At 50.5% G+C, this 13,695-nt stretch overlaps 6 protein-coding genes across 6 annotated transcripts; 1 reads left to right on the top strand and 5 right to left on the bottom strand.

The window, feature by feature from the left end:
• Positions 1-78: 78 nt before the first annotated feature.
• HO133_004471 (uncharacterized protein) lies at positions 79-848 on the bottom strand (the record flags this gene model as incomplete). Its single annotated transcript, XM_037295388.1, has 2 exons — positions 79-721; positions 781-848. 2 exons carry the CDS (start codon positions 846-848, stop codon positions 79-81), a joined length of 711 nt encoding a protein of 236 aa, XP_037157389.1.
• Positions 849-1,056: 208 nt separating this feature from the next.
• Positions 1,057-3,376, bottom strand: HO133_004470 (uncharacterized protein; the record flags this gene model as incomplete). The annotated part of the gene is made up of 3 exons (XM_037295387.1): positions 1,057-1,582; positions 1,631-2,383; positions 2,430-3,376. The coding sequence occupies 3 exons, from the start codon at positions 3,374-3,376 to the stop codon at positions 1,057-1,059; spliced, it is 2,226 nt and encodes a 741-aa protein (XP_037157388.1).
• A 1,341-nt stretch (positions 3,377-4,717) lies between these two features.
• HO133_004469 (uncharacterized protein) lies at positions 4,718-6,477 on the bottom strand (the record flags this gene model as incomplete). Its single annotated transcript, XM_037295386.1, has 2 exons — positions 4,718-6,360; positions 6,417-6,477. The coding sequence occupies 2 exons, from the start codon at positions 6,475-6,477 to the stop codon at positions 4,718-4,720; spliced, it is 1,704 nt and encodes a 567-aa protein (XP_037157387.1).
• Positions 6,478-7,433: 956 nt separating this feature from the next.
• On the top strand, positions 7,434-8,248 carry HO133_004468 (uncharacterized protein; the record flags this gene model as incomplete). Its single annotated transcript, XM_037295385.1, has 2 exons — positions 7,434-7,599; positions 7,692-8,248. 2 exons carry the CDS (start codon positions 7,434-7,436, stop codon positions 8,246-8,248), a joined length of 723 nt encoding a protein of 240 aa, XP_037157386.1.
• Positions 8,249-8,466: 218 nt separating this feature from the next.
• On the bottom strand, positions 8,467-9,742 carry HO133_004467 (uncharacterized protein; the record flags this gene model as incomplete). The annotated part of the gene is made up of 3 exons (XM_037295384.1): positions 8,467-9,005; positions 9,056-9,662; positions 9,722-9,742. 3 exons carry the CDS (start codon positions 9,740-9,742, stop codon positions 8,467-8,469), a joined length of 1,167 nt encoding a protein of 388 aa, XP_037157385.1.
• A 577-nt stretch (positions 9,743-10,319) lies between these two features.
• On the bottom strand, positions 10,320-13,688 carry HO133_004466 (uncharacterized protein; the record flags this gene model as incomplete). The annotated part of the gene is made up of 3 exons (XM_037295383.1): positions 10,320-10,756; positions 10,815-13,480; positions 13,540-13,688. The coding sequence occupies 3 exons, from the start codon at positions 13,686-13,688 to the stop codon at positions 10,320-10,322; spliced, it is 3,252 nt and encodes a 1,083-aa protein (XP_037157384.1).
• Between the last annotated feature and the right edge of the window lie 7 nt (positions 13,689-13,695).

Below are 13,695 nucleotides of genomic sequence, written 5' to 3'. Positions count from 1 at the left end.
AATGCTACCACTCGAAGACCCGGCCCAGCAAACCTGATAGATGCCATTAGGAAGAAGTTCCAGCCGCCACTTCATTCGCTAATCTTGCTCGCTCTTCTCCTTGTTTGATAGAGCCACAGGAACCTCAACATGATAGTTGGCACGGCTTTCCCAGAAATTTGCAATTTCGGAGACGCTGCCACTGGTCCTAGCATGTTGGGCGACAGCCAAATCAATGAAGAACTCGATAGGGCATCGACCTCCGAACCAGCCTTTCTTTTTTAAGTCCCCCTTGTGTGCAGCCCAATCAACAAGAAATTTTCGCAAACGCGAGTTCTCCGAGGTGTTCTCATAGATGTCGAGTAACAAATCCACAGGCATGCGGTGTTCAGCTTGGACTCTGAGAATTGCAAGGTCAATGGCGGCATTCTGAAGTAGAGGAATATCTCGTGCTTCTGCGAAGGCGTAGAGGCTGGTCAGAATATTCCATTGAATAGTCTTGGCTTCCTGAGCTCCCTGAGGCTCCGGCACAATGTTCCCAGTGTAGGTCCAGTATTGAAAGTGGCGAAATACTCCAGGATCGTCCTCAGGCATCTCGATTGACTGATCTTTGGCTTCTTTGAAGCTTCCGTTGATTGCGGCATGGAAGTACGTGGAGTTGTCGCACAGTAGCTTTTTGTGGATATGGAAAACTTGCTTTCCGGGGCCGACTTTGATCAGGACGATGGAGTCAAATGCGTCCCTGAGTCGGCATTAGCTAATGACAACACGGGTGCCGTGACCATGAAGAGACCAGCATACATGGTAGGTTTGTGGGCGAATATCTTGGGTGTCTTGGGGTCATACTTGTCCGCAGTGTAAGGCGCCATGATCTCCTTGAGCTTGGCAGAGGGTTGGTGCTAGCAAGATGGGATAGCAAGATGAGATAATGCAGCACCGAAGTGTTGAGGGTCGTGATGAGGGTAGTGATGAGATGTGTTGCCTGGTTTCAATCCCCGGTCGAAGTGGATCGATTCAAAAGTAAGAACAGCAGTCACGACCTTGGATAATTTATTCGATTTTCTACCTACTGTAAGACTACCCAGCTTTCTTAGGACCCGTGGGAATCTCTTTCACCAACTGGATCTTCCCTGTTAATCCTTTATCCGCCTTGGCCCCTTCAGTACCTTCCTTCCTCTCGTCCAACATGCTCTTGTCAAAGCTTCGTGGGTCCACCCCAAGAATTCCTCCAAGATTGTCTCCAGCCACGCTAAATTCCCGATACGCGTACTTCCACTCACTCAACCAACTCCGAATGGCCTTTCCTACCTTGTCTTTGCCATTCTTGCTGTGATGCCCTGTGCCGGTGATGGCGTAGACTGAGCGACCGGAATTCTGATGTTCAATGAGGGCGTGCTCAAGGTACTCCACGGCTTCTTCCGGATGTAAACCGTGCAAGTCGACGTATACTTCTTGTGCTGAGGAGCTGTCCCTATTTCGTTCTTCATAGAGGAGTCGGGCGGCCTCCCGATGGGCTTTCCGCATCAAGTCATTTTCAGATTGGCCGCGAAGACTCAAAGCCTTCGCAGCTCTGGCATCATTACGATTCCAAGCTTGAGCCGCGCTACCAAACGTTAACATCAACATATACATACGTTACAGACCTCCTTACCTTTGTAAAAACTTGTTGCGCAGACCGCCATGCTTAAAGGCGTCCTGCCGCGCCTTGAGGTATTCTTGATTCGCTTTAGCGCCTGTCTCGAGCCATGGCACATGCTGCGGTGCTGGTATCGCATTAGCAGCTAGAGTGTTCTCACGGCTTCCAGTGTAACTTTTCGTCTTCATAAGACCTTTTCGAAGCAGCCCTGGAGCGGGCGATGGAGACATTCGAACGACATCAGCAAGTGAGTTGGGCGTGTTTTCTTTGTTGTTATGGCCGTGGCCATGACCACCACGTTTGCCGTGATGCTTCTTGACTACTTTGATTCCAGCCGCCCCTAACGAAGGAAATGCTTCAGTATCGTCCACGGCTGGAATTGCTGGAGAGGGCGTAGGGTCGCGAGAACGGTGACGGCTGGTTGGGCGCGAATTGGGAGAGCCATAGGAAGATGACGTCCCATTCATTGAAGAAGTTCTAGCCTCGAAGTGACGTCGAGGTGTCGACATATAACTATTCGAACCTTGAGAAACTGAAGAATTATAAGAGTTAATTTGACTGGGCGAAGATGATTGCGTCCACTGGTTTATTGCTGGGGCTTGAAGCGCAGGGAACGTATCATAGTCTTGGACTTGGAAGCTGGGATGAAGTTGCGACGGAGGCGTGCCAATAGCGGCGTCGCCGAGGTTCATGGATTTCATGAGAAGTGCTGGATCATGGGAGAAGATACAGGAATCTCCTGCGAGGCAATTGCCCATCACCCAGTACCTGTAACATCAGTATGGTGCATCAAAGCCTAGAAGCAAATGCATACTTGCAGATGTGGCTGCTAAGGTCATGACTGAATCGGCAGTCTGCCCGTAAACAATTTCCATTGGACAGCCAATATTTGCAGACTATGTTGCTGCGGCCATGCTCGGTCTGATCGATCGTTATGGGCTCACTCGGCATCATGGATTTTCCAATGAGTATTTGGCCATCGTTCTCCGAAAAATAGCTTTGCTCCTGCTGGTATCCTCCCTTAGTCCCCATCAGATTCATGAGCGTTGCACTCAGGTCGTATCCACTGGCTTCGAGAGCGCCCTCGATCTCCTCGTCCGATTTTCCATCGCCCATCACCGAACGTAGCATATCGTACGGAGACATCTCATTCTGCTGAGGCTGGATCCATGAAGCAGCCGCAGCGTTCAGCCCGCTTTCTGAGGCGCTGCCAGCACCGGAAGAGGATGGCCTACTAGTAGAGTCATCGTTGACCAGCCAGTCCACCGTATCACTACCGTAGTCTCCATATTCGTTTCGTTCGACGTGTGGCTCACTAAATTCATAAGAGTTCAAGCTCGGACTGTGGGGTATTGGGCTGGCGAAGGCCAGCCGAGGCGACGGGCGCGGAGAACCAAAGGGGCTTCCGCCGTACGACTTCGTTCTCATGAACGCTGAGGGTACGGCACCGAAGCCTGGTGGAGGGGCAGGACTCGCTCTGCTGAGAGCAGGTGATACAGGGGTGGAGGAGCGGGGGATTTGCCATGGCGCGGGCGAGTTGCGTCGAATGATCGTGTGGCGAACAGGCGGAGATGCAACGGAGGTAACCTTTGAGTCTCGAAAGCGCCAAAGGATAGAAAGTACGGCATCTTCCAGAGGTTGGCCAGATAGTGACAGCTCTTTCTGAACAAGCTCCTCTAACTTTTCCGTCTTTTCTTCCTCTTCGAGAGTGTTGTCCTCGAGAACAGGCAGGCATAAGTCGAAGATCGCGTCAGAACCCATTTTGAGTATAAGTTGATCGTGGTGACAATCAGCTTTGATGTAGGAATTGAAGATGAATAATATATTCAGTGCTAAACTATAAGGCTTGAGGACATGGTGTGAACAGAAGGAACGACTGAGGATATCCGTTGCTCGAGCCGGTCGGCATTCATTTCCCTTCCGAAAAAGAAAGACAGCGACAGCGACAGCGACCCAGCTCTAAAAAGGACCGCCACTGCGCTTCGTCCCGCAGAAAGGGAGTATGTGTGCATCACAAGTAGAGAGATTGATGAAAAGGGTCTAGCACACCCTCGGCGCTGCTTTAGCGCGTCTTCTTGAAACGTTGTCGTCGCCAGCTGTTTACTTAACGAAAACACCATCTAGACCATCAGGAAGCGAGTATGGATAATCATGATGGGCAGAAAGCTAATGCTTCGCGCGATGATTCCTTGGGACGAACGGCATGTTGGGTGCACCAGCGTGTGTCTGCAAACACTTTAGATGTACTTGAGCTGGAAGTATGAGAGTAGGTGATGTTAAAGTCAAAACCTCCGGAACGTCCTTACTGTGGATCGTTCAGGGATACTATCTACGACTTTTGTTCCTGCTCTATTCTGCCTGATGCTATTTGTCGAGCATACTGCAGTACTGGACTTTATGCCCTATGAGTATTTGTATCTTCCAATATTCCGCTTCATCATGCATTCGTCACTGATGCGACTCGTTCAAAGGCTTTTCAAGCGGTTGCACCCTTTTGTATGCTTTATCTTCAAAAAACAACTTACCTCTCGCCCACCGGAACCATTTCTTCGTACGCTTTCCCATGGGATCGAACATAATTGCGTCGATCTTCGAGATGGGGTGGGAACGATGAAACACTATTTTCGCAGCTGATAGATCTTCTGCCTCCAATGTGACTGCATGTCCGGCACTGTGTCCAGCCGAGAACGCTACGTCTGCAATGGCAGAGACAAACCCATCCTGGTCGATCGCTTCTGCCGCTGGGTTCTTGCTAAAACTTGTGGGAAATCTTTAGGACTGGCTTTCCCGGCCACTGTCGACTGTGGCGTTTTGTATGTCCTTGGAGCCATATCATGCGGCCCTAAACGGTATGCAATGATGGACACAATCGATGAGAGCCTATGAGTATGAAGTTGGTGTCCTCGTTTTAGCGTTAAGTGTCTGGGAGCGTGGAGTAAAAAATAAGAAGTGACTTGGAGGAAAAGATGGTCAACGCGGTCCAGCTCACCTTAAAGGTGCCAAAAGTAATATGATGATTGAGTCTAGAGTTCTATGCTATTTTTGCATCCGCCCAATGCGATCTATATTCGAATATACCTAGGCTGAGGGGCATCACTCCCTTCACTGCTCCTTTCTCGTGTCCCGTTTCTCTTGCTGTTCCTGCTTCTCCACCTCACCAGCATCTCTCTCTGCCTCAGCCGCTTCGTTAGTCTGGCCCTCCCCCTTTTCCTGCTCAGCCTTAGCATTAGCCTTCCTCTGATCTTCTTCGTCGATGTTCTCGGTGTCCTTTGGCGAGGATCTGCCCGACTCGCCATTCTCCTCATTTTGTTCATTTTCTTCTTCGATCAAATCTTGTTGCTCCTTGAGAACCTCAAGTCTCTGCTTGTTCGTCGCAGCACCTTCTGCATTGTGAACCTCAAGCTCGATCTCATGGAAGAGTTCCTCAGGGATGGATGAGAGGACAGCCTGTAACGAGTCGAACTGGGACGCGATCTCCGAGTCTTTACCTTGAGTGTACATGAAGGCATTGCTCAGGACAAGTAGCGTGGACGGGACGCCATACTTGAGACGCAGGTCAAGCCACATTTGAAGATCATCTCGTAGCCGGCCAGGGCTCATGCCGTGGGTTCGAAGACCCCGCGAAGCACATGCCATTTGAAGTTCCGGGACTGAAAGGCTATCGACGCCCTCATCGGAGATGGCACGATCGTCGCGTTTGATCTGGCGCATACGATGTCGGATCGCATACCGAAGCATCATATCTGTGCCAAAAGCGTTGAGATTCATGTATTTGGTCATGCCAACCAGTTGTGGACGGGACAGGTTGTCAAGAGTAAGATCGTCCTTGAAGATCTTGCAGACTTTGACGACATCCGCATGAGTGGGTGACTCTCCAGTGGCGCGTACTTTGCGGAAGAATTCAGTGAATTCTTCCTTCTGTGCATTGACAGCGCTGACTGGGAGACCGGTCTCTTTGAGCGTATCTCTCAGAAAACTGCTGACCTCCTTGCGCGTTGTTCGGAGATGGCTGGCTTTCTTGTCCTTTGACGTCTGACCTTCGTAGGTGCTTGGCAAAAGATTGGGGAAAAGCTTGAGCGCTACGGGGAGCAGGAGCTCGGCAAAGGGAACTATAACGAAAACGGAGAATGGAACAAGCCGACCCAGGTCTTGCACTGTACGTTGCAACTGCCGGTTTTCTCTTCGGCTGAGCTCGTAGCCAGCTGCCATTTTCACGGCGAGCTTCGTACTGATCCTGACCTCGGTAGCAAGCAGCTTTGTCCCATCCCAGTAGTGATGCACTTCTCGCTTTACCTTTCCCCATAGTGATAATTTCGGTTGCTCTTTTTTGGACTCTGCCAGCTTCTTCTCTTCCACTTTAGCTGCTGCTGCCTTGTCCGCAGCGAGCTCGTTCAGGCTTCTGTCTTCCATGGCTTTCGTCTTTGCGACCCCAGTGACTTGTCCTTCGGCTTTTCCCGCTGTCGTCTGGTCAGTAACTGATGATGCTACATCTGACGCAACTTTCGATGTTGAAGATTTCTTTGATTCATCGGGTGGAAGCGGCTTCTTGGCTTGCTCAGCGTTAAAGCCTGGAGGTGGGAATCCCGACCCTGCGCCACCGCTTGTTGAAGTCTCTGTAGCGTAGCCTCGTCGAGGAAGGAGTATGGCGAGCGCTCGAAGTTGTGGTGGTAGGTCTGTGGCATTGCGTCGCAGGAATGCGGAGTGAGCAGGGGATGGAGTGAAGGTGTTCCTCAAGGGCAGGAAGGCTATACAACATGTCAGTCGAAGCCTCTACCAATACCCATCATCACTTGAGCCCTACCCCCGGTACGGAGCGTCTGCCGCGCAGAAGCATTCTGGACGGCTCTGGCTGACGCGCTCATATTAGGGAAGTAATGGAGAGAGGCAGATAATTCGTGGCTTTGCAGCGACACCGATGTGACTGTACGCGTTGTACTTGCAAGCCTTGATGGATAGGGAAAAAGTCGTCACAGGGTTGTGTCGATGGGGACCTGCTGGTAATATTTCCCCTTAGTCAGGACTTGGGACTTTTGGCCGCCCTCGGTCGCAATGTCGGCCCGATGTCCTGCAGTCCCTTAGACGTGGCCTCCACCAAGCCTCTTCGGGTTGGCTAACGCTTAGTAATGGAGCGAGCGCTACCACTACCACGTCTAAGCGCAGATCTCTACACGTTTTACGAGTACGTTATAATTCACATACCAAAGGAGCGAACATGAAATGAAACGGCTGGCCTAAAAAACGGAGGTTACCTAAGATGCCTACCTATCCTACACGGGCTTCGATGTTTCTGAAGCTTTCAACTCCTGAGACTCTTGGCTCAAGCCTATATAACAGAAGAAAGCTGCTGGCTTCGAAGTCTTGCAGGGGCTGGAAGAGGTGTCTATTGGCTAACGAGCACCTCAAGCCTCACGGAGCGATCTTCGATAGCCTTTGTTACACAGAAAGTCATCTTTCTCAACTACATGTACTCACAATGAAGAAGGATATTGTGTCGAGTGTGTGACCACCGGAGGGTTTTCCGGTTCAACAAAGCGCTAGAGTAACGGTTGTGGCCCAAAAAAGGGTTGGCCGAACATGCCGACCGACTCTCCCACCTCTTCTATGTCTATCTGCTCTGTCACATTATTGCGCGTCTACACCTCTCTTTGTACATATGTACATCCCTTTTACAACCTCAACATGAGGCTGTAGCATATAAAGTCCGGAAGCTTCGAGCTTCTCGCGCTGGCCCGAGCAGCTCATCAAACCCGGATCCCTCGATTCCCCCTCTACAAGCCGACCTACTTCTCCGCCCCGCATACCTACATATCGCCTCCGAATGGCCACGAAGGAGTTCAAACGCGCCGCTCGCATCATTCTCGTCGGTGCGCCTGGCGTTGGCAAAGGAACGCAGGCCGAGCGGCTCATGAAACGTTTCCCTCAATTGTCCGCTGTGAGCTCTGGGGATCTTTTGCGCAATGCCGTTCGCAATAAAACGCCCTTGGGTAAGCCCCATTACCTGTCAACGGACATCAGGTCTTCCCGCCGGCATTACCGTCATGTTACATGAGCACCTCTAACAGCGTCTCTATTGCAGGCCAAGAAGCAGAATCCCACATGCAATCCGGCTCCTTAGTCCCCGACGACATGATCCTCCGCCTCATTCTCTCTGAATTGAAATCCAAATCTTGGATCCCACCCAGCACCTCCCTCACCGATGCCGGCCCCGCCCTCCCCTCCTCCTCCCCCACCGCCTCATTCATCCTCGATGGCTTCCCCCGCACCTCGCCTCAAGCGTCAAAACTCGACTCGCTCATTCCTATAAACCTAGTGGTGTCACTAATCACCCCGGTCAACATCATTCTGGGTAGGATAGCGAATCGATGGGTGCATGCGCCGAGTGGGAGGGTTTATAATACGGGCTTTAATAAACCGAGGGTGGAGGGGAGGGATGATGTGACGGGGGAAGCGCTGACGAAGAGGGAGGATGATGGGGAGGAGACTTGGAAGGCTAGACTGAAGAAGTTTGAGGAGACCAGCGAGCCTCTGCTAGAGCATTATGAGAGACAAGGGGTGCTCTGGAGGGTAGAGGGTAATAGTAGTGATGAGATTAGTCCAAAGCTTTTTGGGGAGTTTGAGAGTAGGTTTTGTTGACAGCGGTGGGATGAGCTAGGTAGGTTGTGTATAAAGGTGTCCTATTCATATCCCGAATAAACTCTAGGGAAGCCGAAAGCGACTTTTCGGGATCATATCTCTGACCTCTTTTGCATTTCTCCAGACGCGCTCGAGACATGGATATCCGCCAAGCCAGGCGCTCCGCTCATGCTAGAACAGAAAGCAACATCCGCCAAGAATGCAATGCCCAAACACCCCTACACACCATCCCTCTCATCATCCGCCGGCATCCTGCCCAATAGCTCCTCGACCAATATAATCAACTCATCAATATCTGGCCTCTCCGCTGGCTCAACCTTCAAACACATCCGCACAACATCCTTAACACCATCACCAACGGCCCCCTCCGCGGGCCCCTCCGCCGCTCCGTTGACCTTCCCTTTGCCCTTCGCATCTTTCTTGGCGCCCTCATCTGGGAACCTCCAATCTCCGCCCAAGACACAAATACTCAGACTCCCTCCTGTCTCTTCACTTCTTGCTTCAAAGGGGCTTTTGCCTGTTAGACAGGCGTACAAAGTGCATCCCAAGCTCCAGATGTCGACCTTGGTGTCTATGACGGAGCCTGTTTTGACGTCAAAGAGTTCAGGGGCGCGATAGGGCATGGTGCTGTGTTCTGCGGCGGTGTCCTGGACGGCGAGGGCGAGGGAGCGCGATGTTATAGGGGTCGGAGCAGGAGCGAGCGATCCAAGATCCATTAGTATTGGTGTTTTGCCGTCATCGGCAATCATGATGTTGCCTATGAAGCATATCAGCAAGCCATATGCCAAACCCAGACACATAACATGCCAGGTTTTATATCTCTATGCGCGTAAGCTCGTAGCTCTCCTTCTCCCATCCCTTCTTGCGACCTTGTGACCTCTCCTTCCATCAGCGGTTCCTGTTCTACGTCCTCCTGATCTCGCTCGGGCTCTTCTCTCCGCCGCCGTTGCTTGTTCTTTTTCGCGGCATCTTGATCTGCTTCGGCCGCCTCTTGCCGCACACCCTTTGCCTTCCTCTGCGACGCTACTCCTCCCGGCGCGCCTTTCACTCTGTACTGATGCATCGCCTTCAGCGCCCTTGCCACTCCTAGAAATAGTATCATTAACCTCCGCTCCGGGAACTTTGTATGATTGACCAGGTTTGCATTTATGGCGTCTTGGAGGTTCCCTCTCCGGTAGTATGGTAAGAGTATGTACACGGTCTTAGCCCCCGGATCCGATTTGTCTTTTGCAGAGACAACGGAGTGGTCGACGGAATGTATGATATTCGGATGGGGCGAGAAGAGGGTATAGGCTTCCACTTCTTTCAAGGCGAGCGAGACGGATTCTTGGCCGAAGGGACAGCGTATCTTCTTCAGAGCGTAGAGTTGGGATGTTGACGTATCTTGGACCAGATAGACGTAGGAGAAGCCTCCCTAAGTTCTGGCAATTAGACCTTTCAGTGTTGGGGAGTGAAGCTGGTGGGTCTGCTTACCTCCCCTAGCAGATGTTGCATCTTGAAACTTCGATTATTTATCTTCAGTTGCGGCGATCCAGGGAAACAAAAGAAGCAGTTCGTAAGAGAGTAGAGCAGATCCATAATTACCTGCGACATTGCGCCGAGCTGTGTATGTTGCTGCTGCTGCATAGATGGATGGGGAGCGCGTCGATTTCAAATCTGCCGGCAAGACGAGGCAATGGCTTACGGAGGACTATGGTTGAAATCCATGTGGTAAACAATCTCTATAAACCTGGAAATGACCAAGGGTCTTGTCTTCCGCATCAGGAGCATTTGTAGAGTGAGCCTGTACTGAAGCCAGCTGTAAGACCAGGCATAGATAGCCCTAACCCTATCGGATTTGTGGACATTTTCGGCGCTCGAAGAACTACAAGTTCATGTAAGGTAGATGTCGCTCATATAGCTCGCTTGAGTTTCGGGGGTCTTCATCTTACATCGATGTATGATATATAGATACAGACTTTTCTCGGGCACCAATTAATTAATTCTAAACCCTTGTTTCTTATGAAACCCAACCCATCCACTCCCATGCCTTTTGAATTGAATCTGGTGTAAAATTTCCTCTTGTCATCGTTCACAGCTGTAGTCGGTAAGTTGCTACCTCAAAGGCTCTCAGCTCAATTGCGATTTCCCCATCCTTGATTTCCACTTCGCCCTCATCATCCTCAAGTAGATTTGTCCTACAGACCTTTTTGACCGCCAACGAGGTCTTGATTGTGCCTCTAGCCTTACCACCTAAACTTTCGTACACTCTAAGAATGATACTTCTACCCTTACGCTTAGATAACTCGCCACGAGACACGTCTTCATCGTCTTCGCCGCGTTTGATAGTATCTAAGACTAGCGCGGGGGAGCCATGAAGGGTGATGCTAGAAAGCAAAGAGGATGCGGTCGAGACGGTTGGGTGGGAGTATATCTTCATTGGCGTGTTGAAATTGCGGGCTGTGCGAACTGTGCGTGAGTCAAGTGGACCGGCGTGGGGGAGAATGGCGTAACGGATGTGGTGGCGGCCTGGGAGGGTGTTAGTGGAAGGGTTCAGACGTCTGGATTGTTCATGCAATAATATTACCCATATCAGCATGTGCGTCTGGTGCTTTTGGCGCTCGTAGAAGAGAGAGACGCATCATATTCCCACTTATTGCAAAGCCATACTTGCTATCATTCATAATGGAGACGCCATAACCATACTCTGAAAGATCAGCCCATTTATGGCAGCAGACTTCGAATTTGGCCATATCCCAGCTGGTATTGTAGTGAGTAGGTCGCCGAATGATTCCAAATTGGGTCTCGTAGGAGGCTTCGGTATTCACAATGTCGACTGGAAATTCCACTTTGAGAAATTTCATCGTCTCTCGCCACTCAACCTCGCTAGCCATCTCGATATAAGATGGCTGGTCATCGACGCTTGCTGCGAGACTTATCGTGGTTTTGATCCAGCTTTTCTCGCCAATTTTGGTCTCTGTGACCAGGCTGACCATATGAGGGCCGTCCTCAACGATTCGACTTGAGCTGGACAGCAACTCTTTACGGGTCTCTAAGTGGTACACCTCGACATCCCAGGCTTGCCAATACAAAGGTTTGTCATCGAAGATGACGAGCTGGTTTGCCTTGCCTCCCTTGGCAATGATTTCGCGATTCACAGAAAGATCGACAAGGGAAGTGATACTGCCGCCTTCTACTTCTATCTTGTAGCGGGCATTCGATAGGTGGAATACGCCTTTCTTAATTTCTTCGATAGATGCTTTTGACCTGGCATCCTTGTCTGTCAATGGCTCGACACTGATTACCCCAGGACCGCCCTGTAGAAGACCATATTCAAAGTCTTTCGACTTCGTAACCTTGGGAAGCTTGATGATTTCTGATCGTGACCATGGAAGGGTATTGATCGCAGTCATGCTACCCTTCTTCAAACCCTGTCTGGAAAAGTCAAGGACAGACAATGCATCCTTCATAAGCTTTTCGCCGGTCTTGAAACCGTAATCGTACAACTCATCGGAATCCCTATAGCACATCTCGATCGCACTGCCCGGCAGACAATCATGAAATTGACACAAAAGTGTATTCTCCCAAATATCGTCGATGTCTTTCTTGGGATATTTATAAGTGCTGTCTTTAATAGTAGCCAACGTCGCGAGGTACTCGATGTCGTGCATCATGATCTCGGTCTTCCTGTTGTTCCACTTGTTGTTTGCTTGGGTGGTATAGGTTCCTCTATGCAGTTCGAAGTACAGCTCACCGTACCATGTCACAAATTTAGTACCTTCCTCCGCCTTCTTCTCTAGTCTGTCGAAGAAGTCTTCTACAGAGGCGCCCATTTGGACTCGAGGCAAGAGACCTGTGGTGTCACTCAAACCTCGACACCGTCGAAGCTTTTCGAGCATCTCGAAGGTTGGGCCGCCTCCACCGTCGCCTTTACCAAAGGCGAGCAGTCCAGTGGCATCTTGGTCCATTGACTTGTTTTGGGAAAGACTGCGGCTCACATCTCCAAAGTGCGCGTCGGCAGTATAGGTGTTAGCAGGTGCCATATGACACAGTACCTGAGTGCCATCAAGTGAGACCCAGTTGAAAGTTGTATGCGGGAAGTTGTTGATGTTGTTCCAGCTTAGCTTCTGGGTGAAGAAACGACTCATACCTGCAAGCCGGCATAGCTGTGGCAGCTGGGTGGAGTAGCCAAAAGTATCCGGTAGCCAGAAAGTCCGACTACGCTCACCGAAACGGCTCTCGTAGAATCTTTGACCGTACAAAAATTGTCGTACCAAGGATTCTCCGCTGGGCATGTTTGTGTCATGCTCGACCCAACTGCCACCAATTGCCTGGAACTTCCCATCTTTGATCTTAGATTTGACTCGATCAAAGAGAGTTGGATAGAGTTGCTGTAGCCATTTGTACTGTTGTGCTTGAGACGCCACGAATCGATGTTCTGGGTAGCGATCTATCAGATCACACTGATTTGCCCACGAGCGAGCGACCTTTCTCTTTGTCTCCGCCCACGGCCAAAGCCAACATGTATCAATGTGGCAATTTCCAATGCCGTAGATCAGATATTCTTTATCATTGTCGTATACCTTTGATGAGTTGACGTCACCAAGATACTTTGAGGCAATTTTACGGCACTCGACGATTGACTCCTGGCTTCCATCACCGGCAACGAAAGTATTCATAACCGTGTTACAAAGCTGTAATGCTTCATGAGACTCCCAGGAGTTCTCTGGGAACTCTCGTGCGCCATCACCCATGATCCAGAAATCGTAAAATAACGCCCTAGCCTCCTGGTTCACGGCCACTATTTCTGCTTTCCATAACTGGAAATATTTGTTTGGGTCTGGCGGTTGGATGGAATCTCCGCCTGGAGCATTACCGAACATTCCATTGCACGCCATCTCAATATAGAATGTATGGAAATTGCCGTCACGGAAATCCTTTGGAAGGACCCACTCTGTTCGGTCTCCCCCAGTCAATCCCTGCAACGGCACCCCCTTCTCGGTCCAGATCAGTCCCTCGTTGCCAGCGTCCCAGTGAAACTCGAGCTGTTCCTTTTTCAGCAGATGTGAGGGCACTTTGAGCTCCACTTTGATCCAATGAGTGGACCAGCTGGGTCCGAATGATGCCCCAACCTGTGTCTTCTTGAACTCATGGGACGTAGCTTCTTCGAATGGAGGCCGAGCTAGATCTGGAGGGGAATAAACGGATAGTTTGATGTATTCTTCACCGGAGGCTTTGCCCTCGTACATTTTCCTAATTTATTTATTCATCAGCGAAGCACCTCCAATTCCAACAACGCGACTGCAACGTACGCCCACAAGTTCTGTGAGGCATATTGTCCTCGATCTGTAAAGGATCCCAGTCTACCCTTGTAGATAGAATGTATCTGTTGTCCTACGGGACCTGCTGAGAGCTTTGGAAATGTGTCCGCCGTCCTCCTAATTGCTGTTTCGCCGCCCATAATTGAT

Source organism: Letharia lupina (assembly GCF_014066315.1).
Source record: "Letharia lupina isolate WasteWater1 chromosome Unknown contig_2, whole genome shotgun sequence".
NCBI classification, from domain to species: domain Eukaryota; kingdom Fungi; phylum Ascomycota; class Lecanoromycetes; order Lecanorales; family Parmeliaceae; genus Letharia; species Letharia lupina.
The sequence above is the reverse complement of the archived record's forward strand: the minus strand, read 5'-3'. Positions and strand labels throughout refer to the sequence as shown.